Source organism: Thunnus maccoyii, chromosome 5 (genome assembly GCF_910596095.1).
Source record: "Thunnus maccoyii chromosome 5, fThuMac1.1, whole genome shotgun sequence".
NCBI lineage: Eukaryota > Metazoa > Chordata > Actinopteri > Scombriformes > Scombridae > Thunnus > Thunnus maccoyii.
In genome coordinates, this window is record NC_056537.1 from 3600371 (window position 1) to 3626984 (window position 26614).

The 26614-nt window shown below is 36.0% G+C and overlaps 1 protein-coding gene across 2 annotated transcripts; it reads left to right on the forward strand.

The window, feature by feature from the left end:
- The first annotated feature begins 886 nt into the window (after positions 1 to 886).
- LOC121896848 (L-fucose kinase) lies at positions 887 to 26583 on the forward strand. 2 transcript variants are annotated; one of them, XM_042410881.1, is made up of 23 exons: positions 887 to 1867; positions 2855 to 3006; positions 4254 to 4304; positions 4387 to 4512; positions 4805 to 4877; positions 7235 to 7332; positions 7627 to 7707; positions 8424 to 8543; positions 8798 to 8969; positions 9800 to 9906; positions 10014 to 10115; positions 10966 to 11139; positions 11849 to 11922; positions 12641 to 12996; positions 14457 to 14700; positions 14787 to 14953; positions 15806 to 16033; positions 16129 to 16272; positions 22205 to 22324; positions 22503 to 22690; positions 23575 to 23674; positions 24545 to 24768; positions 26283 to 26583. In XM_042410881.1, the coding sequence occupies exons 1-23, from the start codon at positions 1786 to 1788 to the stop codon at positions 26352 to 26354; spliced, it is 3255 nt and encodes a 1084-aa protein (XP_042266815.1). In that variant the 5' UTR covers positions 887 to 1785; the 3' UTR covers positions 26355 to 26583. The 2 variants fall into 2 exon arrangements, with proteins under 2 accessions (XP_042266815.1, XP_042266817.1); XM_042410883.1 differs by lacking the exon at positions 887 to 1867 and adding an exon at positions 2636 to 2718.
- Positions 26584 to 26614: the final 31 nt, after the last annotated feature.

Genomic DNA, 26614 nt, shown 5'->3' on the forward strand with positions numbered 1-26614 from the left:
ACTGAAAATGTATGCATTAGATTGCAAAGGTGTTCCAATTAAGTGCTCATTGATTGTTAGTATGGTAATTTTAATTACTGTACACATTACATTTTTGGATTATTTCAGTTTAAAGTTCACCATACTACTTATGTTGCCATTAAGCTTAACAGTATTAGGTAGGTTATATTTTTTCCATAGGAATAATTCCACATTATTATTTTGGACTTTTGCAGAATGAAGTTAATTATTTTATAATACTGATTCATCATCATTTAAAGCACTTGAACTATTATTTTATTTCTCAAACATCAGTGTGTAAGCAGCATGTTACTGTTGTAGCTGCTGGAGGTGGAGCTAGTTTCAACTACTCTATGTACAGTTAGCTAGTTTAGTCCAGTGGTTCCCAACCTAGGGGTTGGGCCCCTCCAAAGGGTCAGCAGATAAATCTGAGGGATCGTGAGATGATTAATGGGAGAGGAAAGAAGAAAAAAAGTTCTGATGCACAAATCTGTTTCAGTTTTTCTCTAATCTTTAATTGTTGGTGAAATATTGGATCATTTGATCATTTATTGAAATGAAAACATGTGAGAAGTTTAGAGGGAAAAATAAACACATGGTGGAGCTGTTAACAACTCATAGACATCTGAAATGTGACCCTGACTACACACTGCTTTTTGTAAGACGTCAAAAGCCAAAAAGGTTGGTAGGTAGGTCTTTAACAATGAGTTGTATTTTAAAAGCTTGTTATATTATCCATTGTGTCAAATCTTCATCTGAAAAGTAACTAAAGTTGTCAAATAAACTTAGTTACTTTACACTATTTACATTTCTCAGCTAATGTTCATTCAGGTATCTAAAATAAAAGAACTGATTTGGTTGCTGAGTAAACACTTTGTATCTCCAGTTTTGGGATTTTCTATTTCTTTCAGAAAAAAATTAAAAGTAATTGCTTTTTGATTTTTATTACTTTCAGTAAAAAGTGAAGTAAAGATTTTCAATTAATTTTCAATTTAAATGCTGAATGTCTGCAATGTTTGTGATGTTCAATAAAAAATAAAAAGATTTCTGAGAATGGGGTAGCTGAATTTCAGAGAGGATAGACTACAGCAAACTAAAACAATAGTTCAGGAGTAAAATTATTCCCCAAAGAAGAGAATAAACAATTCATGCGACTCCTGTTTGAGCCAAGCCTCGCCCCGCCTTGCCAGGATGCCCCGGGACATAAATCAATTTCACCTCAAGAGCTCAAGAAATAGATTTATTTAGAACAATAACACTTTATTGAGCAATAAATTTCCCCGAAGGTGCTCTTAAAATCCCTCCATGATATTTAGCGTTCACTTAAAATATAAATTATTTAGCTTTAATTCCAAACAGAAACATCGTTTTATCGCCTTTATCCATTAACTAACCGCCTCGTCGAGAGGTCCAAAGATTAAAATCAAACGCGACGTTTCGTTGTCTACGGAAGCCCGAGCAGTCAAAACTAAACGAGCGAGCAAACAGAAAGCAAACAAGAACGTCTGATGTCATGTCTCCAGAACTGTTCAGCTACGAGTAATTCATTTTATGTAAACAGGTTAACCCCGTAGGGTCCGTTAGTTTTACTTTCCTCCGATAACCTGCTGGGCTAACTCCGCCCTGCTGCTCCTGTTTGCCTGCTGTCAGAATGTGATCCATCTTACCGCTCCTGCGGTGGTTAACGGTTATACAGCGTTTAACAAAGTGTAGCTACAGTATCAGTTTGGCTATGATCTTTGGAATGATTTCAGGACATTATAAGCTGCTGTGAGCCGTCAGAAGATGTCCGGCAGCGGCGGCTTCAGCTGGACCGTGGTTGTCCTCACCTGTCAGCATAAAGACAGCGTTTACTCCTTCCAGAGAGGTGAGGATCATCTGCTGCTTTACGATCTTTGAACTTTATCCTCTGCAGTTACACTGCGTGGCCTGTTGGTGGCGCTGATGGTGGTCAGACCCTCAGATCCTATGGGTCAGACACACATTTAATGTTTGTTAACGTTGTTTAGCAACTAAACCATTAAAGGATAATTTGACAAATTTTCTCATTTGTGTCTTAAAACAACAGTCAGGTGTCCATATGAACAGTGAAAGAGGTTTTCCTCGCTATAATCATTCCTGCTGTTATACTGGCTATTAAAAGATCCTTCAAATGTGCTTTCAATGTCAGTGATGGAGGCCAAAATCCACAGTGTGTCCACACAGTCATTTTATGCAAAAATGCATTTAAAAGTTGATGTGAAACTTATATGAGGCTTCAGCAGTCTGAGTTAGTCATATCAAGTGGATATCTGACACATTTACAGTCTTTTTAGCATCAAATTCCCTCTTTGTGTTTCCTCGGACAGTGTTTCCCTGTTGAGCTGCAGGTGGAAGGATAGTAACAAAAAGAGGAACTTTGGCACTAAAAAGACTAACGTTGAAAGATATCTACTTGATTTGACCCATTTGGACGCTGAAGCTTCTTATTAGCTTCAGATAAACTTTTAAATACATTTTCACACAGATGTGGATTTTGTCCCCTATCGCTTACATTGTAAGTGCATTATGAAGGGATCTTCTAATGGTCAGTACGAACAAGAGGAATGATTACAGCAAGAAAAACATGTTTCAGTGTTCATATGGGCACCTGACTGTTGTTTTAAGACAGACTTGACAAATTGTGAACCTTCCCCTCAAGGCTCAAACTGTCAAAACTGATGCAGATCTTTGTTGTAGGTACGATCTAAACCACTGTGATGCCTTACCCTGAACAACCCCAACATGTTTTTAAATGTGTTTGTGTGTGTGTGTGTGTGTGTGTGTGTGTGTGTGTGTGTGTGTGTGTGTGTGTGTGTGTGTGTGTGTGTGACAGAACTGGAGTTGCGGCAGCAGCGTGGCTCTCTGTCTCAGGATGCGTTGGTTTTAACGGTGCAGGACCGCCAGGAGCCGGTGGGCAGCGGCGGGGCAACGCTCAACGCTCTGCTGGTCGCTGCAGAACACCTGAGTAGCAGAGCTGGACACACTGTGAGTCATACTGGGAATATACTGCTCAGAATTACTGGTCCAATTGGTTACACTGAGATACTGGTTACACTACTTCAGACTGGTCCTACTGGTACGCAGATTAAGTATTAACATTGGAGCCTTCTATCAGTAATATCAGTATCAGCAGAGGTAGAAGAAGAACTCAGATCCTTTACTTTAAGTCCCCCTCCACTCAAAAAAATGTCTTTAATCTTGTTCCTACAGTTGGATGTTTGGGCTTCACTGTGCAGAATTATGTATGTGCAGAGTTTGACACTGGAAGGCTGTTTTCATGTTCATCTGATGAAAGTTAAAACTTTCTCTTTGCTCACTGAAAATCAGATTTTTAGGGGTCGATCTATGAGCATGATTTGTGACATCACAGCTAATTTGGAAGCCAATTCTGGTCCAATATTCAACTTTCACAGTTTTCAGCTTTTGGATTTTTCTCTAATCTTTGACTTTTGGTGAAATATTGGATCATGACACCCACAAATACATTGGTGAATTCCCTTGGTAAGTAATGTGGCCTCAAGGTGATCCACAGCAGTTCCAGTTCAAAGTTGCATATATTGTCTCTGATCGCAAATTTACAGCACCAGCTGTCTTTAATACAGAGACAGATCCCTCCACCCTTTTTACCAAAGTATTCATCTCTAACATGGGAGAACACATCAATTTGTATTTAAGTGTCAGGCACATCGTTGTGAAACCATGTTTCCGTAAGAACCAACAAGCAAGACTCACAAAACTTGAAGTTGGCTCCAACATGTGTACGCAGTTCACATAAATGAGATTCAAAAGTATTTATTGAGATTAGTTTTAGCAAAGACTCAGACTCCATGGCCAATACTGAAGCAGACCTTGCACTGCACTTCTTAGACCCAGGTATACCTGCTTGCATGTCTAGTTTCGATTTCAGATCTTAATTCTCAAGTAACTAGTGACTATAGCTGTCAAATAAATAGAGATGAGTAAAAAGTACAGCATTTGCCTCTGAAATGTGGTGGATTAGAATTATAAAGTAGTAGAAAATGGAAATACCTCAAAATTGTACTGAATCAGAGACCTGAATCCTCAACAAAATGAAAATAAAGTTAATTCACTAAGCAACCACTGATAGTTATTCACACTGATATTAACACAGACAATATTCCTAAATCTTGTCGTATAATGTCTTGTTAATTGATTATAGGGTCCCTGCATTTTGACTGAAGAAGTATTATTTCCTGTATTGTTTCCTTCAGGTGGTGACAGCTGACGTCCTAGATGATGCTCACATCCTCATCCTCCACACAGTGCGTACAGCTGCTGCTGTCACATTTTGTTTTGTAGATGTTTTTTGTTTTTCAGATCAGACAACAGTTTTTCTTCCTGCAGGGTCGTGATTTCCCCTGGAGCTCCTGCAGCAGAGCCTTCTGCTGGCTGCCTCAAGAGAAACACGACCAGAAAGTCCAGGCTCCGGTCTGCTGTCTGGACCTGCTGCTGGACTGCCTCAGTAACCAGGTTGAGATGCTTTTTATTTGTTGAACAAATCTTACACAGAATATTCGACACTTTACATTGTAGCTATGAAATCAAACCACATACATAATGAAATGATGAAAACATAGAAACAATCTACATTTTCGGTTGCACAGATGACTGCTTGCATCCTGCTGCTGCTTCTGGTTTGATTCCGGAGATTGAGCTTTGAAATTGTGTTGACATGAGTACCACAAAGTTGTATGTTAGAGCCACTGCTGTTTACTGTGAACCACTGAGCAAACTGTTGGTTCTCTCTCTTTGACTTATGCAGATTTGTCCTGGTTCTCCTCCTGGTGTTTGGGTCTGCAGCACCGACATGATCCTCAACATACCTCCTGACTTTGGTTAGTGTGCGGTCAGCTAATTCTAACTGTGCCATTGCATACAATTATACAGTTATAGTACTCTAACTGTACCACTGCATACAGTTATACAGTTATAGTACTCTAACTGTAACACTGCATACAGTTATACAGTTGTAGTATTCTAACTGTAATACTGCATACAATTATACAGTTATAGTATTCTAACTGTACCACTGCATACAATTATACAGTTATAGTACTCTAACTGAACCACTGCATACAATTATACAGTTATAGTATTCTAACTGTACCACTGCATACAATTATACAGTTATAGTACTCTAACTGAACCACTGCATACAATTATACAGTTATAGTATTCTAACTGTACCACTGCATACAATTATACAGTTATAGTATTCTAACTGTACCACTGCATACAATTATACAGTTATAGTATTCTAACTGTACCACTGCATACAATTATACAATTATAGTACTCTAACTGTACCACTGCATACAGTTATACAGTTGTAGTATTCTAACTGTAACACTGCATACAGTTATACAGTTATAGTATTCTAACTGTACCACTGCATACAATTATACAATTATAGTACTCTAACTGTACCACTGCATACAGTTATACAGTTGTAGTATTCTAACTGTAACACTGCATACAGTTATACAGTTATAGTACTCTAACTGTACCACTGCATACAATTATACAGTTATAGTACTCTAACTGTACCACTGCATACAATTATACAATTATAGTACTCTAACTGTACCACTGCATACAGTTATACAGTTATAGTATTCTAACTGTACCACTGCATACAGTTATACAGTTATAGTACTCTAACTGTACCACTGCATACAATTATATATTTATAGTATTGTAACTGTACCGCTGCATACAGTTATACAGTTATAGTATTCTAACTGTACCACTGCATACAATTATACAATTATAGTACTCTAACTGTACCACTGCATACAGTTATACAGTTGTAGTATTCTAACTGTAACACTGCATACAGTTATACAGTTATAGTATTCTAACTGTACCACTGCATACAGTTATACAATTATAGTACTCTAACTGTACCACTGCATACAGTTATACAGTTATAGTATTCTAACTGTACCACTGCATACAGTTATACAGTTATAGTATTCTAACTGTACCACTGCATACAGTTATACAATTATAGTACTCTAACTGTACCACTGCATACACTTATACAGTTATAGTACTCTAACTGTACCACTGCATACAATTATACAATTATAGTACTCTAACTGTACCACTGCATACAGTTATACAGTTATAGTATTCTAACTGTACCACTGCATACAGTTATACAGTTATAGTACTCTAACTGTACCATTGCATACAATTATACATTTATAGTATTGTAACTGTACCGCTGCATACAGTTATACAGTTATAGTACTCTAACTGTACCACTGCATACAATTATACAATTATAGTACTCTAACTGTACCACTGCATACAATTATACAATTATAGTACTCTAACTGTATCACTGCATACAATGAAAGAGAAAGGTGCATGCAGGTGCTCTAAAAACAACAGGAAGACAGTTACTGTAGTTTGGTGTCTCATGAACATGGTCAGCAGGTGGAGCTGCAGCAGTGGCTGTGAATCACAGCTCATGGAGGTCATGAAGGTACTTTAAGAACCTTAGTGCCCATTTGCCGCAATTTGCATCAAAATCCGTACTCCTCCTTTGAGCCATAACTTCAAAAATCTAAATACACAGACATGATAAACATATTTTTAGATTCAGTATCATTTATACTTTCTGAGGATATCATCATCTCTGACATCCATCACAAATAAACATCCTTAAATTCGCTTAGAAATCATGGACAAAAACACCCCCTATAACTTCAGAACTTGCCTGAGAATCATCACATTTTCAAGTTTTCTTCAGTGTCACAGTAATCCAGTGATATTTGTGTGTACATCCATGGGTACACTGCAAACAGGAACTGATAATAGATCATTCAGCATACTTTTAATGGAGCTAATATGCCTAAGATGTAAACAAATATCGGCTGAAAACGAGCCTCAAATTGTAGCCCACAGCTAACTGACTGATACGGAGGGTTGGGGGCTTATAGTCTAAGATGCTCTTCAATTGCCCAGAATTACAGATGAACACTGATGAAGACACTGTCAGAGCCAAGAGCTTATTTGAAAGTTATGCACTCCCTCCAGTCAATCAGAATCAAGTATCCTCTGTTGCTGTCCTGTAATATAAACCATTGATGAGTATTAGTAACTATTTTCTGAACTTCCTCTGTGTGCACGTGTGTGTGTGTGTGTGTGTGTGTGTGTGTGTGTGTGTGTGTGTGTGTTTTAGTTTTGTCCTGGGAGGGTTTCTCTGGTGTTCGTGTTTTGGCGTTACCAGGTGAAGTCTCCTACGCAGTGAATCATGGAGTCTACCTGTCAGACCAACAGGTGCACACTTTATTTACACTCATGTCATTTCTTTTTGTCCCTATCTTTATTGTATATATATATGTATATATATGTGTATATATATATATATATATATATATATATATATATATGTTTCTTCTTTTTTTACTTCAGTGTGTTGTTTTGAATTATTTGATGACCTCATGTGATTGTTAAAATGTTTTATTTGTGCTACACATTTATAGTTTATCATATTGTATTTGCTGTTTAATAGCTTTTGTAGCCTTAATGAATCCAGAGTGAGAGTGAAGGTGTGTTTGTTTTGTCTCCCAGGGTCAGGTCAGAGACATCATCTACAAGGGGACAAAGGAGCAGATCCAACAATCAGTGCTGCCTGATGGGAAAGTGCCACTGGTGCGTCCTCCTTCCTGCAATAAATAGTAAAATCAAACACACTTTCTCTAAGGAGGTGGGGTTTGACCAATGAAAGCAGCTACTTTAGCTAAGTGTTTTGGTTTAAGCTGCTCCTTGCTAAAGTTTAATGCTTGTATGAATTTTTCTTCAAGGGTCAGTTCACTCAAAATCACAGTCAGGATGGGGTGTTGGGAAAAGTGTCTGACGGAAAACTATCAAAATCTTACCAAATTAAATTATCCATATGGCTCCATACCACAAAGTAGGAAATAGGATTTTTTATTGACCCATTAAAATTCTCTCAGCAAAACAGCTCCAAAGACATACAAATATCTAATATTTTCCTTTTGTTGTGGTGGAAAAGCTTCTGAAAGTGAAATTTTATGTTTAAGTTGCAGCAAGTGTGTTTGTATAACATGTGTCAACTACAAGGCAATTCAGTGCTTTGCATAAAACATAAAAGGCTGGAAAAAAAGTCAATAAAAGTAAAATAAGAGTCCAGGTTAAATAAAAGTCCTCAATTAGTTATATTGTTAAGAATGAAAACTTTTTTTGTTCTGTACATACAGTCCAGACAGTAGCATTTGGACAGTTACACACGCTTTGTTCTTCAGGCTCTGTGTTTCAGCACACTGAATTTGAAATAAAATAATGGATACTACTTTGAAGTGTCAAGTCTCAGCTTTAATTAATTCTGTCTGTCTGTTTGTCTGTAGGTGTCAGGTCCAGTCTTCTTCAGCAGGTCTGTATCAGAGAAGTTATTGCAGACTCACGTCACTCCTCCTCTTGACGGCTGCACTTACCTGGGCCTGGACTCTGGAGCTCCGCCCCTCCAGGTACCTGTTTCTCTTTCTTTCTGTCTTGAATTTATTTTGATAACTTATCAGAATAAAAACCTAACATCTTAAAACATGTTCTGTAATGCATGCATGTTACCTGATATCTTGACTTATAGGACATTTAAATATGGAAAAATGTATATCACAAAATCAGAAGATTCTCTTCAAATATTAAATAAATAGTCTTAAATAATTACATCATTGTAGCTGTTTTAATTTGACTCAGTGCCTCTTGTTTCATCATTCTTCAGATCTCTCTCTTCCTGGACGTGTTGAAGTGTCTCTGCTCAGATCTGACTCAGGATCAGTTTGTGAGTGAAGAGAGAGCCGGCTGCAGTTCTGCTGGTGGACCACAGGGGGCAGCAGTGAGGAGCGGCAGGACAGAGCTGTGGAGGATCCTGAGAGGAGCTCCACTCAGACTCGGTGGGTGTCTCTTCTAGTTAAACTGGCTCTGTTATTATGAAGTTCTGACACCAAACAAACACAACGCCACCCTGTGGACGATGGCAGACGTGTGCAGATTGTAGATTTTGTGTGCAGGTCATCTTAACTCAAACAAGAGTTGTATTCTTGAGCCAAATTGGAGCAAACAGATGTTGTAAATACACAGCTGGAATCAGTGTGACTTAAACTCATCTCCACTCAAAAAAACAGTGTTTGACGTTGTTCGTTGCCTGTGATGTTGTTCTCTTCTCAGAGTGATGTATGTGCTGTGTATGTTTTCATATTCATCTGCTGAAGGAGGAAAGTTTCTCTGTTCTCACCTGAAAGATCCCCTCCAGACATGTTTTAAGACATATAAAAATACTTTGAATAATACTTTGTGTCTGATATGACTGATAAAAATCTTTAAATTATATGTATTTCTTTTTCCATTGTGAAAACTCTACTAGTATACTTATTATTATTATTATTATTATTATTATTATTATTATTATTATTATTATTATTATTATCATTATTATTCATGTTTCCATCACTCAAAGCATGATGGGAACCCTGATGGCAAAACTCATTCATCCCAAATGGAAATAATAAAAAGAAAAATCCAAGAATGTGGTCTCCAGACAGGCTGTGTGTTAAAGACCCAAACAATGTCAGACTGCTTAATAACCATGTATATGTGCCACTCACATGCAAACTGACTGGAACTTATTCTGAACATGAAGAGAGAGGAGGTTCAAAGGGTTAAACTTAAAGTCTGAACTGACACTAAATAGTTCCTCATGTGTCCTGTTCTCTCTTCCTGACAGTTTACGTTCCCGGCGGTCGTTATGACTACCTTACTCTGTCCGGTAAACAACATGTCGACCGACTGACCTGTGATAGGACAGATGGAAACACTCTCTCACACATCCAGGTATCACTTCCTGTTCCTCATCAGCGTCATTAAAAGTGTCCCCAGTCAGGTCCTCACTTCTCTCAGCGTGTCTCTTTAACGCCACCTGGTTTCCTGTTTTCCTCCAGAGTAAGAGCGGCATGAGCGAAGGAGGTCGGGTGATCAACAGCGTTCTGGAGGGAGATGTTGCTGTGGCGACCGGAGCAGTGGTGCAACACTGCCACCTACAGGTCAGTTAGTGCTGCAACTAATGATCATTTCCATTATTGATTAATCTGTAGATTATTTTCTTGAATAATTGTCTCAGAAAATGGTGACACATGTCCATCACATTTTCCCAGAGTTGTTGTTGACATCATCAAGTATTTTGTTTTGTCCAACCAACAGTCCAAAACTGAAAAATATTCACATTACAATGATAAGATATACAGTACTGTGCAGAAGTTTCAGGCACTTTAATGTTTAGATTTTTATCCATAATGCCAAGCCATCAGGGAGGTGTTCAAATTCATTCTGCAGCATTACAATGTGCCCAAACATCCAGCCAGAGTCATAAAGAACTATTTTCAGCTACAAGAAGAACAAGGAGTCCTGCAACAGATGGTTTGGCCCCCACATAGTCCTGATCTCAACATCATGGAGTCAGTCTGGGATTACATGAAGAGACAGAAGCAGCTGAGACGCCGAAATCCACAGAAGAAGAAGAACTGTGGCAAATTCTCCAAGATGCAGGAACAACCGACCTGCCAAGTACCTGAAACACTGAGGAGAACTGCTGCTGTTTTGATCTTGTGAGGTCATTATTGCTGATGTAAGAGCACGATGAGATCAAGTCGAACACAAATCCAACCAGTTGCTTTGTGCAACTCTGCACAGACCTGATCATCTCCAGCAAGCCTGTTGACCTTTTTTACAGCAGAGATTTTGACTTGTCTGAGCAGGAAAAGCACAGGCGCAATTAATAACTTTGATGATGACTGAATAAATTCTTCACCATCGTATAGTGCATGACGTTACTCTCCAGCTGTGCTTTTAGTGCTATAACAAATCAAAACGTTTTGACCTCTGACCTCTCCACAGGGTCCTCTGGAAGTCCCGTCAGGTTGTCTACTGTCGGGTCTCGAGTTGTCCACATCACCGTGTATCAGGCAGCTGGCACTGGCCAGTGACATCATCATACAGGGACATCGAATTCAGCTGGGAGAACTGAAGCTGAACGTCTATACAGTGATGGGAGCTCAGGACCACCTGGAGGTAGAAAACAGGACATATTGAACCCTTATTTGACTGGGATTGAATATGAGTTCATCTTTTTTTTAAATGAGATCTGGTCTTCTGTGCAAAAATGTATTTAAAAGTTTATCTGAAGCTAATGTGAAGCTTCAGCATCCAAATGAGTCAAATCAAGTAGATATCTTTCAACGTTACAGTCTTTTTAGTGCCAAAGTTCCTCTTTTTGTTACTATACTTCCACCTGCAGCTCAACAGGGAAACACTGTCCGAGGAAACACAAAGAGGGAATTTGATGCTAAAAGACTGTAAATGTGTCAGATATCCACTTGATATGACTAACTCAGACTGCTGAAGCCTCATATAAGCTTCACATCAACTTTTAAATGCATTTTTGCATAAAATGACTGTGTGGACACACTGTGGATTTTGTCCCCCATCACTTACATTGAAAGCACATCTGAGGGGGATCTTTTAATGATCAGTATGAACAGGAGGAATGATTACAGCGAGGAAAACCTCTTTCATTGTTTTTATGGACAACTGACTGTTGTTTTAAGACAGACTTAAAAAAACTTGTGAACCTGTCCTTTAAGATATAAAATATGAACAGTATCTATCAAGTCACTGAGCAGCATCACATTTCAAAGTCAGGAACCAGAGATATCTTGAAGATGTGAATTTTGTACGTAAGCTTCCCCCCTGACCCCCTCCTCCTCCTCCTCCTCCTCAGGTCTCCTCTGATGACAGCAACGCCTCCTTCCTCAACCAAAGATGGAGCCTCTTCTACAGCAGAACTGGAATACAGTAGGACTCTGACCTTTGACCTTTAAACATTATTTTAAGTCTGCCAAAGGAGAGAAATTCTTTTAGGTATTTTCTGTACTAATGAGCTACCCTGGAATTAACTGTATATTTTATATATTAACTGTATATTTTCAAATGAAACATAGAAAGAAAAGTCAAAGAAAATTTTAAAAACAAGAAAAAAATCACATAACAATAAAATACAGTTATTTGAGTTTATTCCCATCAGCTTCCACAAAGTGGTTGCTGGTCTTCCTGAGGTCCAAACAAAAACTACAACAATTTAAAATCACATTGATCAACAAAACAAGAAAAAGCAAAACAGGCTAAATATAAAAATCGGAAAATAACAAAATTGTCAAAATAAATAGCAACAAAAAGAAAATAAAAATGGCTCCAAAAGCACAAAAAACTGAAAATAATATCTATGTGGAATTCATCCATTTTTGTTTTAGTGACTCGTGAAAATTTATATTTTATTCATCACTTTTTTATTGTTTGTCAGATTAAGAACATTACGGTACAAGCTCAATTCAGTCAAATAAAGAAGAAAAGAACCAAAAAGTCTAAGAGATTAAAAAAAACTAAAAGCTACTTTATGTTGTCATAGTTACAAGTAATAACTGGAAGGATAAAGTGAGGACAAACATCAGAGGCAGTGGAAACAAAGTTTAAATCAGAATAAAGTTCAATGGTTATCTTTTTCTTCTCCTCTCAGGCCGGAGGAGTTGTGGGTCAGAGGAGAACAGCGCTCCCTGCTAGAGGCTCGTCTCTTCCCGGTCCTCCACCCTAGAGGAGGTGCTGTAGGTCTGGAGGGAGGTGTCGGCTGGCTGCTGGGGGGGGTTGGCTGGTTGCGGAGGTGGAGGGAGGCATGGAGACTGTCCTTGAAGGAGGTGCTGTCACTCACCCATCAGGAGGCGGAGCTGCAGTGGAGGGATGAGTTACTGTTCCTGGCGGGGAGGAGGAGAGTGACTGATGCCCTGACGAGTCGGACAGACGTCTGCCTGCTGCCTTGCTTCAGGGCGGCAGCACTGGGAGGCCAGCAGGGGGCGCTGCTGGAAACACTGGACAGCAGTGAGTCACAAAATTACTATATAAATGTTTTGAGTTCTCTTTATTCTTCTACTGTCTTTTCTTTATAAATTACAGAATTACAGATAGCATCACTGTGATAATCTTCTCCCTTTTTAATGTTAACGAATGTTTTAACTTTTGTTTTTTAGTCGTTTATTGTCTGTAACAATTTTAATTTTAATGGGTTTATAACAAGTGAAAGATGATGATGGGGGAATACGTACGTATTTCAAAAATTTACAAAACAGAGCTTTCTAACTTCACTTTTCACTTTAGAAAAAAAGAAAGTAAAATAAAGTATGCAAAAAAATATAGCTATCACACAAGTTATGAGTCTGATTGGCAAATTTATAGGAGGTTATGGAATTACGCAACAGCATTAAACAAAAAGGAAAAGGAATTGTTCTATAAAAATAAAAATTAAATTAAAAATGTTAAGAATGACAAGAAAAAATTGTGGAGTTTAGTAAATGGCATGATGGGACACAGGCCCAAATCCTGCCCAGCATATCTTGAAGTGGAAGGAAAATTCTTGACACAACCATTACAAATTGCTAATTATTTTAATTATTTTCATGATAAAGTAAACAATTTGAGGAGCAATATGCACCAAACAAGTAATAGTACCTCCACAATACTAATTAAGGATTAAATAATGAAGACTAAGAAAGACATTTTATTAAAGGAAAAAGTTCACCATATTGGGAAATTCTCTTCTTCTCCAGATGTTCAGATTGATTTCTCTCTCATGTCTGTACACTTAATATGAAGCGACAACCAGCAACCGGTTAGCTTAGCTTAGCATAAAGGCTGGAAACAGGGGGAAAGAGCTAGCCTGGCTCTGTCTAAATATAACAAAATCCACCTACCAGTACCTCTAAAGCTCATTGATTAACATGTTGGATCCCATTTGATTCTTTTTAAAATTGATTGATTTATTTTACAGGGACAATGCAGATTAATCAACATCACTGTAAATGTGCCAGTGTAGGCCCAACAAATCTCCTGTTTATGGGATGTTATGAGCCTCCTCTAGTTCTTGGCTGGGGTCAGTAATTTCCAGGCTGGTTGCCTGGCAACAGTTCAGAGCCAAAATGGTTGTGATTTACGGTTGGATAATATAACCATAAAATAGTGAATTGATGTTTTTAAGTCAAGTTAGTTTTATTTGTATAGCCCCTTCATACACAGGCTGTTCAAGGTGCTTAACATCAGCATAAAAGCAAATGATCAAAATTATAAAATCGTTTTAAAGCAAAGTTTAAAAATTAATATATACAACAATTAAAAATGAAATCCAAATCAAACACACTTTACTTCATATACAACTTTTTTTTAACTACTCAGATATAATGTTTACTCGTTGTTTTAAATGTGTGTATGTTAGGATATGAAAAATAAAATTATATCATTAGGTGGAATTAACCAAAGGAACTTCTTCTCTGAACATGTCCTTTCAGTCGCCGCAGGTAGTGGGGTGGGGCCAGAGCGGGAGGCGGAGCCTGGTGCAGAGCTGGGCGTGGCTGCCCGCTGTCTCTCCTGTATCGCTGATGTGTTGGTGTGCATGGCGGGGGGTAAGGGGGGGCTGAGGAGTGGGCCAGCTGCTAACGAGGCTTGGAGCTCCGCCTACTTCCTGTTAGAGGAGGGTAACCTGAGGGGCGGAGTCAAAGCCCTGGCTACGCAGAGAGGTCATTGGCTCAGCAGGTGAGCTTCACTCTTTTGGTTTTCTTTCAGTTTTTTTATTGGTGGATAATGACTGATATTGTTCTTCCTGTGACTGCCCCCTACAGGCCGGACCTGCTGGTTCGAGCGGCACGACATTACGAGGGCGCTGGCCAGGTACTGCTACGACAGGCTGTGATGTCTTCGCAGAGGTTCATCTCCATTGGCGAGGGTGAAGTCCCACCCCTTGAGGAGTGGCAGGAAGTGGAGTGTCCGGCCAGACTGGATTTAGCAGGTGAGTGAACAAACTCCGACAACCATTGTTGAATTTATCCCGCTACTTTTGTCTATAGCCATCGGTCGACAGGTGTAGTGTCCCAAAAAACATTTACGGTCTCAAAATACCTGCCAAGGTCGCGACAACATGCTCCACACAAAGCAATTTGCCAAGACATTGCGAATATTTTCACAACACTCTAGAAGATATGGCCAGCCTGGATGATATTCGTCCCACCAAGGTATCAATGGAAGGGAAGCTGTCCTCTCTTGTTGCATGAATTCCTGCAGTCGGATGACAAGAGTTCATTTGAGTGCAGCTCCTTCATGGTACATAAAACAAATACAATCAATGTTGTACACAAAATTATGTCGGAGCAAGTTGAAGTTGTAGACTGGCAGAAAAGTCAGTGTTTTACAGTTAAATCTCAAGGGACTGTTGAGCGTCCTACTGACTCCAAGTTTCCATTTAAGTTTCTATTCAAAGGTGGCACAAATTTTATCATTTTAATTCCAGATAATTATCAAAAGAAAATTTAGTAAATGCATGTTGCCATCCTCTACCATTATGTGAATATTAGGAGTTGGTTCATTAAGATAAACAGTGGGTGGTGCTAATTTAGTAATTTCGATGCTGTTAAACCATTGCAGAAGAAGAGAAGACACAACGAGACAACACCATTAAAAGAGCAGCAGTCAAAGCTAAAACCATGTGGACCTCAGACAACAGGAAACACTTTTTTACAGATATTTACTTGTCTGTATGTCTGGTGGTTCAACTCAGATTTTTTAAAGCACAAAATGAAAATGCACATAAAAACACATCAGTGGAAACACAGTCACTGTAAAGAGTACCATGTCTCTGTTTCAGGCGGCTGGAGTGACACGCCTCCCATCGCCTTTGAGCACGGCGGCTCCGTGACCAACCTTGCAGTGAAGGTTGATGGGAAGCGTCCTATCGGTGCCAGGGCTCGTCGCATCAAAGAGCCCCACCTCCTGCTGGTCAGCAACACTGGAGAGCGGGACAGTGGGGTTTCCACGGAGACGGTTTGTGACAGCCTGGATGACCTGAAGGACTACTGTCAGCCACATGCACCAGGTAGGGACGGATTGTGTTTCGACTGGTTAAATGAGATGAACAGGATTCAATTCAGCGCTGACTTTTGTGTGTGTTGATGTGTTTGTGTGTTGCAGGAGCCCTGCTGAAGGCGGTGTGTGTGTGCAGCGGTCTGGTGTCTCTCTCCTCCCAGCATTCTCTGGGGGAACAGCTGATGCAGCGGTGGGGAGGAGGGGTGGAGCTCCACAGCTGGTCAGTGCTGCCCACAGGATCAGGACTGGGTGAGAGACCAACCAACACATGAAATACTGCAGAAACAAACCAAAATGTTAACCACAAAAACTAAATCCATCACAAAACTATATCTACTACAAATGAACAAAATCTACAGCAAAACAGAAAAAATACAGAAAAAAATGATAATTATAAATAAAGACACAAAAACTACATGTATCATTATGGTGCATAACTACAGTGACCAAAAACATAAACCTACTTCTGCCAGAAAACATAAAACTACAAAAACATAAAAACTACATCTACCAACAAGAAGAAAAAAGTGATAATTATAAATAAAATTATAAAACTACATGTATCATGACAGTGCATCAATACAGAGACCAAAAACATAAAACTACTTCTGCCAGAAAACACAAAACTACAAAAACATAAAAACTACATCTACCAACAAGAAGAAAAAGATGATAATTATAAATAAAATTACAAAACTACATGTATCATTACAGTACATCAATACAGAGACCAAAAACATAAAACTACTTCTGCCAGAAAACACCAAACTACAAAAACATAAAAACTACATCTACCAACGAGAAGAAAAAGATTATGATTATAAATAAAATTACAAAACTACATGTATCATTATGGTGCATAACTACAGTGACCAAAAACAAAAAACTACTTCTGCCAGAAAACATAAAACTACAAAAACATAAAAACTACATCTACCAACAAGAAGAAAAAGATGACAATTATAAATAAAATTACAAAACTACATGTATCATTAAAGTGCATCAATACAGAGACTAAAAACATAAAACTTCCTCTCCCAGAAAACATAAAACCACAAAAACATAAAAACTACATCTACCAACAAGAAGAAAAAGATGTTAATTATAAATAAAATTACAAAACTACATGTATCATTACAGTACATCAATACAGAGACCAAAAACAAAAAACTACTTCTGCCAGAAAACATAAAACTACAAAAACATAAAAACTATATCTACCAACAAGAAGAAAAAGATGATAATTATAAATAAAATTACAAAATTACATGTATTATTATGGTGCATGACTACAATGATCAAAAACGTAAAACTACTTATGCCAGAAAACATAAAACTACAAAAACATAAAAACTACATCTACCAACAAGAAGAAAAGGATGATAATTATAAATAAAATTACAAAATTACATGTATCATTAAAGTGCATCAATACAGAGACTAAAAACATAAAACTTCTTCTGCCAGAAAACATAAAACTACAAAAACATAAAAACTACATCTACCAACAAGAAGACAAGGATGATAATTATAAATAAAATTACAAAATTACATGTATCATTAAAGTGCATCAATACAGAGACTAAAAACATAAAACTTCTTCTGCCAGAAAACATAAAACTACAAAAACATAAAAACTACATCTACCAACAAGAAGAAAAGGATGTTAATTATAAATAAAATTACAAAACTACATGTATCATTACAGTACATCAATACAGAGACCAAAAACATAAAACTACTTCTGCCAGAAAACACAAAACTACAAAAATATAAAAACTACATCTACCAACAAGAAGAAAAGTATGATAATTACAAATAAAATTACAAAATTACATGTATCATTAAAGTGCATCAATACAGAGACTAAAAACATAAAACTTCTTCTGCCAGAAAACATAAAACTACAAAAACATGAAAACTACATCTACCAACAAGAAGAAAAAGATCATAATTATAAATAAAATTACAAAACTACATGTATCATTACAATACATCAATACAGAGACCAAAAACATAAAACTACTTCTGCCAGAAAACACAAAACTACAAAAATATAAAAACTACATCTACCAACAAGAAGAAAAGGATGATAATTATAAATAAAATTACAAAATTACATGTATCATTAAAGTGCATCAATACAGAGACTAAAAACAAAACTTCCTCTCCTAGAAAACATAAAACTACAAAAACATAAAAACTACATCTACCAACAAGAAGAAAAAGATGATAATTATAAATAAAATTACAAAACTACATGTATCATTACAGTACATCAATACAGAGACCAAAAACATAAAACTTCTTCTGCCAGAAAACATAAAACTACAAAAACATAAAAACTACATCTACCAACAAGAAGAAAAGGATGATAATTATAAATAAAATTACAAAATTACATGTATCATTAAAGTGCATCAATACAGAGACTAAAAACATAAAACTTCTTCTGCCAGAAAACATAAAACTACAAAAACATAAAAACTACATCTACCAACAAGAAGACAAGGATGATAATTATAAATAAAATTACAAAATTACATGTATCATTACAGTACATCAATACAGAGACCAAAAACAAAAAACTACTTCTGCCAGAAAACATAAAACTACAAAAACATAAAAACTATATCTACCAACAAGAAGAAAAAGATGATAATTATAAATAAAATTACAAAATTACATGTATTATTATGGTGCATGACTACAATGATCAAAAACGTAAAACTACTTATGCCAGAAAACATAAAACTACAAAAACATAAAAACTACATCTACCAACAAGAAGAAAAAGATGATAATTATAAATAAAATTACAAAATTACATGTATCATTAAAGTGCATCAATACAGAGACTAAAAACATAAAACTTCTTCTGCCAGAAAACATAAAACTACAAAAACATAAAAACTACATCTACCAACAAGAAGACAAGGATGATAATTATAAATAAAATTACAAAATTACATGTATCATTAAAGTGCATCAATACAGAGACTAAAAACATAAAACTTCTTCTGCCAGAAAACATAAAACTACAAAAACATAAAAACTACATCTACCAACAAGAAGAAAAGGATGTTAATTATAAATAAAATTACAAAACTACATGTATCATTACAGTACATCAATACAGAGACCAAAAACATAAAACTACTTCTGCCAGAAAACACAAAACTACAAAAATATAAAAACTACATCTACCAACAAGAAGAAAAGTATGATAATTACAAATAAAATTACAAAATTACATGTATCATTAAAGTGCATCAATACAGAGACTAAAAACATAAAACTTCTTCTGCCAGAAAACATAAAACTACAAAAACATGAAAACTACATCTACCAACAAGAAGAAAAAGATCATAATTATAAATAAAATTACAAAACTACATGTATCATTACAATACATCAATACAGAGACCAAAAACATAAAACTACTTCTGCCAGAAAACACAAAACTACAAAAATATAAAAACTACATCTACCAACAAGAAGAAAAGGATGATAATTATAAATAAAATTACAAAATTACATGTATCATTAAAGTGCATCAATACAGAGACTAAAAACAAAACTTCCTCTCCTAGAAAACATAAAACTACAAAAACATAAAAACTACATCTACCAACAAGAAGAAAAAGATGATAATTATAAATAAAATTACAAAACTACATGTATCATTACAGTACATCAATACAGAGACCAAAAACATAAAACTTCTTCTGCCAGAAAACATAAAACTACAAAAACATAAAAACTACATCTACCAACAAGAAGAAAAAGATGATAATTATAAACAAACTTACAAAACTACATGTATCATTATGGTGCATAACTACAGTGACCAAAAACATAAAACTTCTTCTGCCAGAAAACATAAAACTACAAAAACATAAAAACTACATCTACCAACGAGAAGAAAAGGATGATAGTTATAAATAGAATTATAAAACTACATGTATCATGACAGTGCATCAATACAGAGACCAAAAACATAAAACTACTTCTGCCAGAAAACACAAAACTACAAAAACATAAAAACTACATCTACCAACATGAAGAAAAAGATGATAATTATAAATAAAATTACAAAACTACATGTATCATTACAGTACATCAATACAGAGACCAAAAACATAAAACTACTTCTGCCAGAAAACACCAAACTACAAAAACATAAAAACTACATCTACCAACGAGAAGAAAAAGATTATGAGTATAAATAAAATTACAAAACTACATGTATCATTATGGTGCATAACTACAGTGACCAAAAACAAAAAACTACTTCTGCCAGAAAACATAAAACTACAAAAACATAAAAACTACATCTACCAACAAGAAGAAAAAGATGACAATTATAAATAAAATTACAAAACTACATGTATCATTAAAGTGCATCAATACAGAGACTAAAAACATAAAACTTCCTCTCCCAGAAAACATAAAACCACAAAAACATAAAAACTACATCTACCAACGAGAAGAAAAAGATTATGATTATAAATAAAATTACAAAACTACATGTATCATTATGGTGCATAACTACAGTGACCAAAAACAAAAAACTACTTCTGCCAGAAAACATAAAACTACAAAAACATAAAAACTACATCTACCAACAAGAAGAAAAAGATGATAATTATAAATAAAATTACAAAATTACATGTATTATTATGGTGCATGACTACAATGATCAAAAACATAAAACTACTTATGCCAGAAAACATAAAACTACAAAAACATAAAAACTACATCTACCAACAAGAAGAAAAGGATGTTAATTATAAATAAAATTACAAAATTACATGTATCATTAAAGTGCATCAATACAGAGACTAAAAACATAAAACTTCTTCTGCCAGAAAACATAAAACTACAAAAACATAAAAACTACATCTACCAACAAGAAGACAAGGATGATAATTATAAATAAAATTACAAAATTACATGTATCATTAAAGTGCATCAATACAGAGACTAAAAACATAAAACTTCTTCTGCCAGAAAACATAAAACTACAAAAACATAAAAACTACATCTACCAACAAGAAGAAAAGGATGTTAATTATAAATAAAATTACAAAACTACATGTATCATTACAGTACATCAATACAGAGACCAAAAACATAAAACTACTTCTGCCAGAAAACACAAAATTTTATAAATAAAATTACAAAATTACATGTATCATTAAAGTGCATCAATACAGAGACTAAAAACATAAAACTTCTTCTGCCAGAAAACATAAAACTACAAAAATATAAAAACTACATCTACCAATAAGAAGAAAAGGATGATAATTATAAATAAAATTACAAAATTACATGTATCATTAAAGTGCATCAATACAGAGACTAAAAACATAAAACTTCTTCTGCCAGAAAACATAAAACTAAAAAAACATAACTACATCTACCAACAAGAAGAAAAAGATGTTAATTATAAATAAAATTACAAAACTACATGTAGCATTACAGTACATCAATACAGAGACTAAAAACATAAACTTCTGCCAGAAAACATAAAACTACAAAAACTTAAAAACTACATCTACCAACAAGAAGAAAAAGATGATAATTATAAATAAAATTACAAAACGACATGTATCATTACAGTACATCAATACAGAGACCATAAACATAAAACTACTTCTGCCAGAAAACACAAAACTACATCTACCACAAAACATAAAAACTACATCTACCAGGAATCATAAAATTACATCCACCATACAAAACAATATTCACAGCAGCTACAACAGAAAACAAAAACTGAATAGAAATAAATAATCCACAGCACTTGTCATCAGAAATACAAAACTACACTTGTTAGAAAGGGAAACCTTCATAACCCAAACTAAAACAAACTGCCACATTTAGCATCAAGAAAAGACAACGTGCTGTTTAGGCCACCGTTTTTTTGTTTCTGGCTTGAAAAAACAACATATATTTAGGTATTATCAGATGTGAAACTACTAATATTTTGTACAATGAAGTCAAGCTGCAGATTTTATTCGGAAACGAAATCAAGATCCTCAAAACCAAATCAATTCAATCTAACAAAATCCGTGTTTCCTCTGTGCATCATTTAAGTTCATGTGTCGGTGGGTGAGGGGAGAGCATGAAGGCTGAATGGGTTATAATCTCAGTTTGATTACCCGTTGTCCGGCAGGTACCAGCAGTATTCTGGCGGGGGCGCTGCTGGCTGCAGTCTACAAATGCACAGGTCGAACTTACGACACAGACTCGCTCATCCACGCCGTCCTGTACCTGGAACAAATACTGACTACAGGTCTGTAGCTCTCTGATTGTGTAGAATTATTCTTCCAGGAAGCTAACATGGGAGTGTTCTCCATCTCAAGCATCCATCACATATGACATGAGTGCAGCAAAACAACCTTTCCAATTAAATTCACTTATGTCTACTGCTTCTCTGGACTGAACTCCCTCTTCTGCTCCTCCTCCTCCAGGTGGAGGCTGGCAAGATCAGGTCGGAGGTCTGGTGGGCGGAGTCAAGGTGGGTCGATCCAAAGCGTCTCTGCCCCTGCAGGTTGAAGTGGAACGTCTGAGTCCTCCAGAGGACTTCCTGGTGTCTCTGGAGCAGCACCTCCTGCTGGTGTACACTGGCAAGACTCGCCTGGCTCGTAACCTGCTGCAGGTTGAACCTCTTTCTGTTTATAGTCTCATTCTCTGTGTTTACATGGAGTCTTTTATTTCACATCAGTCTTTAATCCGAATAAAACACTTCATGTAAACAAATCGATCAGATAACTTATTCTTAATAAAACACACTTTGTTTATGTTTAAAGTTGTGTTAATTGATTTGGGGGAAGAGAAAACACAAAATCTGATATAATCAACTTTAACTTCTCCCCCTAGAAGAAAACATTTAAAACACAGAGCAGAACATAAAACATCATAAATACATAAAACATGTTACAAAATATGTAAAAACAAATGCTAAAACTATAAAATTACCCACAATGCACCAACAGTTCGATTGGAGATTCACATGCTAACAATAGCTAATGTAGCCTGGACGTGCTAGCCTCCAGCAGAGATGAGGTGCAGGCTAAAGAGGTCTGGTAACCTCACTTCTCATTTTGTAGTCTTCAGCCCCACTGATGCTGACTCAAATTATATCATCAGTGACATCATCAAGTCCCTCTGGAGCTACAAAAGGCTTTATTCTACCTGTTACACAAAGAGCACCTGGAAACACACGCTGAGGTGGAAAATACCTGCAGTTCACCGTTAAGTTGAAGATTTTCCTCTGGGAAGATGCACCACTCGTTTCCATGTTCATAGGTTTTTTTCAGTAGAGTCATCTTTCGCTCAATAACTCCTGCATATTATATTGTAATAAATCTGTTACTGAACCAGTAACTGTGCCAGCTGTTGGACACAGGTCCATCTGTCGGCGGTGGAGAGCCATTCTTTATTATTATTATTACTATTGTAACTTTTATTTAATCAGGTAGTCTCACTTAGATCGAGATCTCTTTTGCAGTAATGATGATGATGATGATGGTTTGTCTGTAGGATGTGGTGCGTAGCTGGTACAGTCGCCTGCCCTCGATGGTTCAGAACGCCCAGCAGCTGGTGGCTAACTCAGAGGACTGTGCCAGAGCATGTACAGATGGTAAAACTGTTCAACACACACTTAAATTACTACTGTAGAAGAAGAAAAATGAAGAAACCAGCTTAACACACTAGAATAATACAAATAGAATCAATTTTATACACAAAGTAAAGACACTACAAATTGTTATTAACACTTTAACACCCATAAGGTAGACTATTTTTGATTGTTAGACCTTGTGATGAATTTAGATATATAATTTCAAGGATTTAGTACATTGTTAGACTGTTAGACTGCTTTTATAGTTATGTTTTACAACAAGGCATTCTTTATGAAAATGTCCAAAAGATTAGAATCTATTGATACATAACTGTAACTTTTGTAAGTTTGTGTAGTTTAAACAAACAAGATATAACATGTTTCAAGCTGCTGGTAGGTGGAACACTCAAGGCCAGAAGAAGCTGTGTAAAAGTGTAGTAAAATTTGTCATTTTATGAAATTTGTGATATGTATCTGCTGTACAGATCAGATGTCTGTACGTATAACTAACTTTTTGTATTATACAAACAAGATATAATGTATTTCGAAGGTGCTGGTAAGTGGATTTTGTTACCTTTAGACAGAGCCAAGCTAGCTGTTTCCTCCTGTTTCCAGTCTTTATGCTAAGCTAAGCTAACTGGCAGCTAGCTGTAGCTTCATATTTACATGACAGTGGTTTTAATCTTCTCATCTAACTCTCCACCAGAAAGAGAATGACACGTATTTCCCCAAAATGTTGGAACTATTCTTTTAAATAGAACCAGGTTATTCATTCCTCTCTATCTATATCAGTTCATCCTATCCTACATTTCCCACAATGCCTTTTGACGAGCCCCAGTCAGTGAAGAATCAAAGCTGGTTAAAAGATGAGCTCTTTTCCACCCTCTGCAGGTTCTCTGTCCGGACTTGGTCTGTGTCTGGACCGCTCGTGGCAGCAGAAGAAGCTCATGGCTCCCGGTTGTGAGCCGGCCTCAGTGAGGGCCATGATGGAGGCTCTGACGCCGCTGGTCCTGGGTCAGAGCCTGGCCGGGGCCGGCGGGGGCGGCTTCCTCTACCTGCTGACCCGGGAGCCTCGACAGCAGCAGGCGGTGCTTCAGGTCCTCAACAACACACCAGTAAGAGCACATCTACCTTAATGATGTCATGTCTGTTATCAAACCACAGATAGATTAATACTTTATTAAAACTTTCATTTACTAGCAAACCAATAATTTCTGTCACTTCTGTTACCAAACTACAGCCAGCTCAATGATTTAGTCTTTGATTTTGCAGAATAGTTATGATTTGGAAAAACAACAATACAGCTGTATTAAAGGCACAAATTTGTGATTTTATGAAATTTGTAAATTTGTGATATTTAGCCACTGCACAAATCAGATGTGTGTACTCTCATTTATCTCATTTATTTATTTTGTTATTATTATTTTGTCTCATTTAGTTTTTTAATAACTTCTTACTAATAAATACAAAACAAAATGAAACAGTACCACTTATCACAGTAAATAAATGAAAACAAATAACAGAACAAACAAAACAAAATAAATCTGGGCAAACAGAATTAGCTACAAGTACGGTAAGAAAAAACAGTAAACTGTAGAGACAAATGAAAATAAATAAATAAATAAATAAATAAGGGGGCAGCATGTATCAACAAATGAAGTAGCACATTTTCCTTAAAAAAATCAAATTATAGGAATATTTACTTCCTGTTAGGTTTCTTCCTTTATCTACATCAGAAGATTAGACCAAAATAAATAAAACTTCCCTTTGTAATAAGTCATCCTTGTGATTAGAGATTCGATATCCATCATCAATTTTAACCATTCAGCAAAATCTGGTTTTGACAGACTGTGTACTCTCATTTAAATGACATGAAAGCTCTGTAAGTCACTTATCCTGTGTTTTCCTTTGAGGAAAAACCAGAAACCAAAAGGGAGAAATTTAAATTTTAAATAGTTTTTGGTTTCATGATAGAACCCTCTAGTTTTATATTCATTAGACAGAATGCCATCAGTTATCCATCTATGTAGATGAAGAACTTGTTTCCATACAGCCAATCTAATCTTTGCATAGAGCAGTAATGTCAGGATATATCTGAGATTTTCCCAAAGACCCTTTTTTCTTACCTTTAATAATAAAAAACTATTAATAATACATTTAAAGAAACACATCAATATTATTATTTTTTACTGCAAAAAGATTTGAGTTGCACTTAAATACTCTAGAAAGCATCTGAATTGTAGTTACAAATGTTTCCTCGTAAAAAAAAAAGTTTGTTCACATCATGAATGGTTGTAAACTTTGCACTAAAACAAGTCAGTGTTTTAAATTAAGGAAAAAACAAAAAATAAAGGTTAAGCAGAGATCCAATATAGACATACAGTAGATCAAATTGTAGTTTTATATATCTCAAATTTATATGGTAAAACATGTTAATACAGAAAAAAACAACAGCCAGACAATAAAAAAGCTGAAAAATACAGGAGACAGAACTCATGCAATATCGCTAAAGCTGTCAAAGAAGAACATGATTGCAGTGTTGTATTCAGCAAACTCCTAATTGTCTGTTTGGTTACCGTGGTGATATTTAACTGATTAGTTACTGTGGTGATATTTGGTTTGTTTTCAGGGTCTGGGAGATTTCAGTGTTCACTCGGTGGAGCTGGATATGGATGGGATCACAGTCCTACCACCATCCTGAGGACACACACACACACACACACACACACACACACACACACACACATATAAATGTCTCTCACTGTAAACTGAGAGCTGATGTACTAATATGAATGTGAATGAGACAGTTTTGTATTTTATGAATGTAATTTTGATAATCAAGCTGTGAGATTGTGTCCAGTATTTGATCATGAAGATTGAACTGTATTCATTTATATTATTATTCACAAATAAATTGATAGAATAAATATTTAGGACAAGAACCTCATTGTTTTCAGTGTG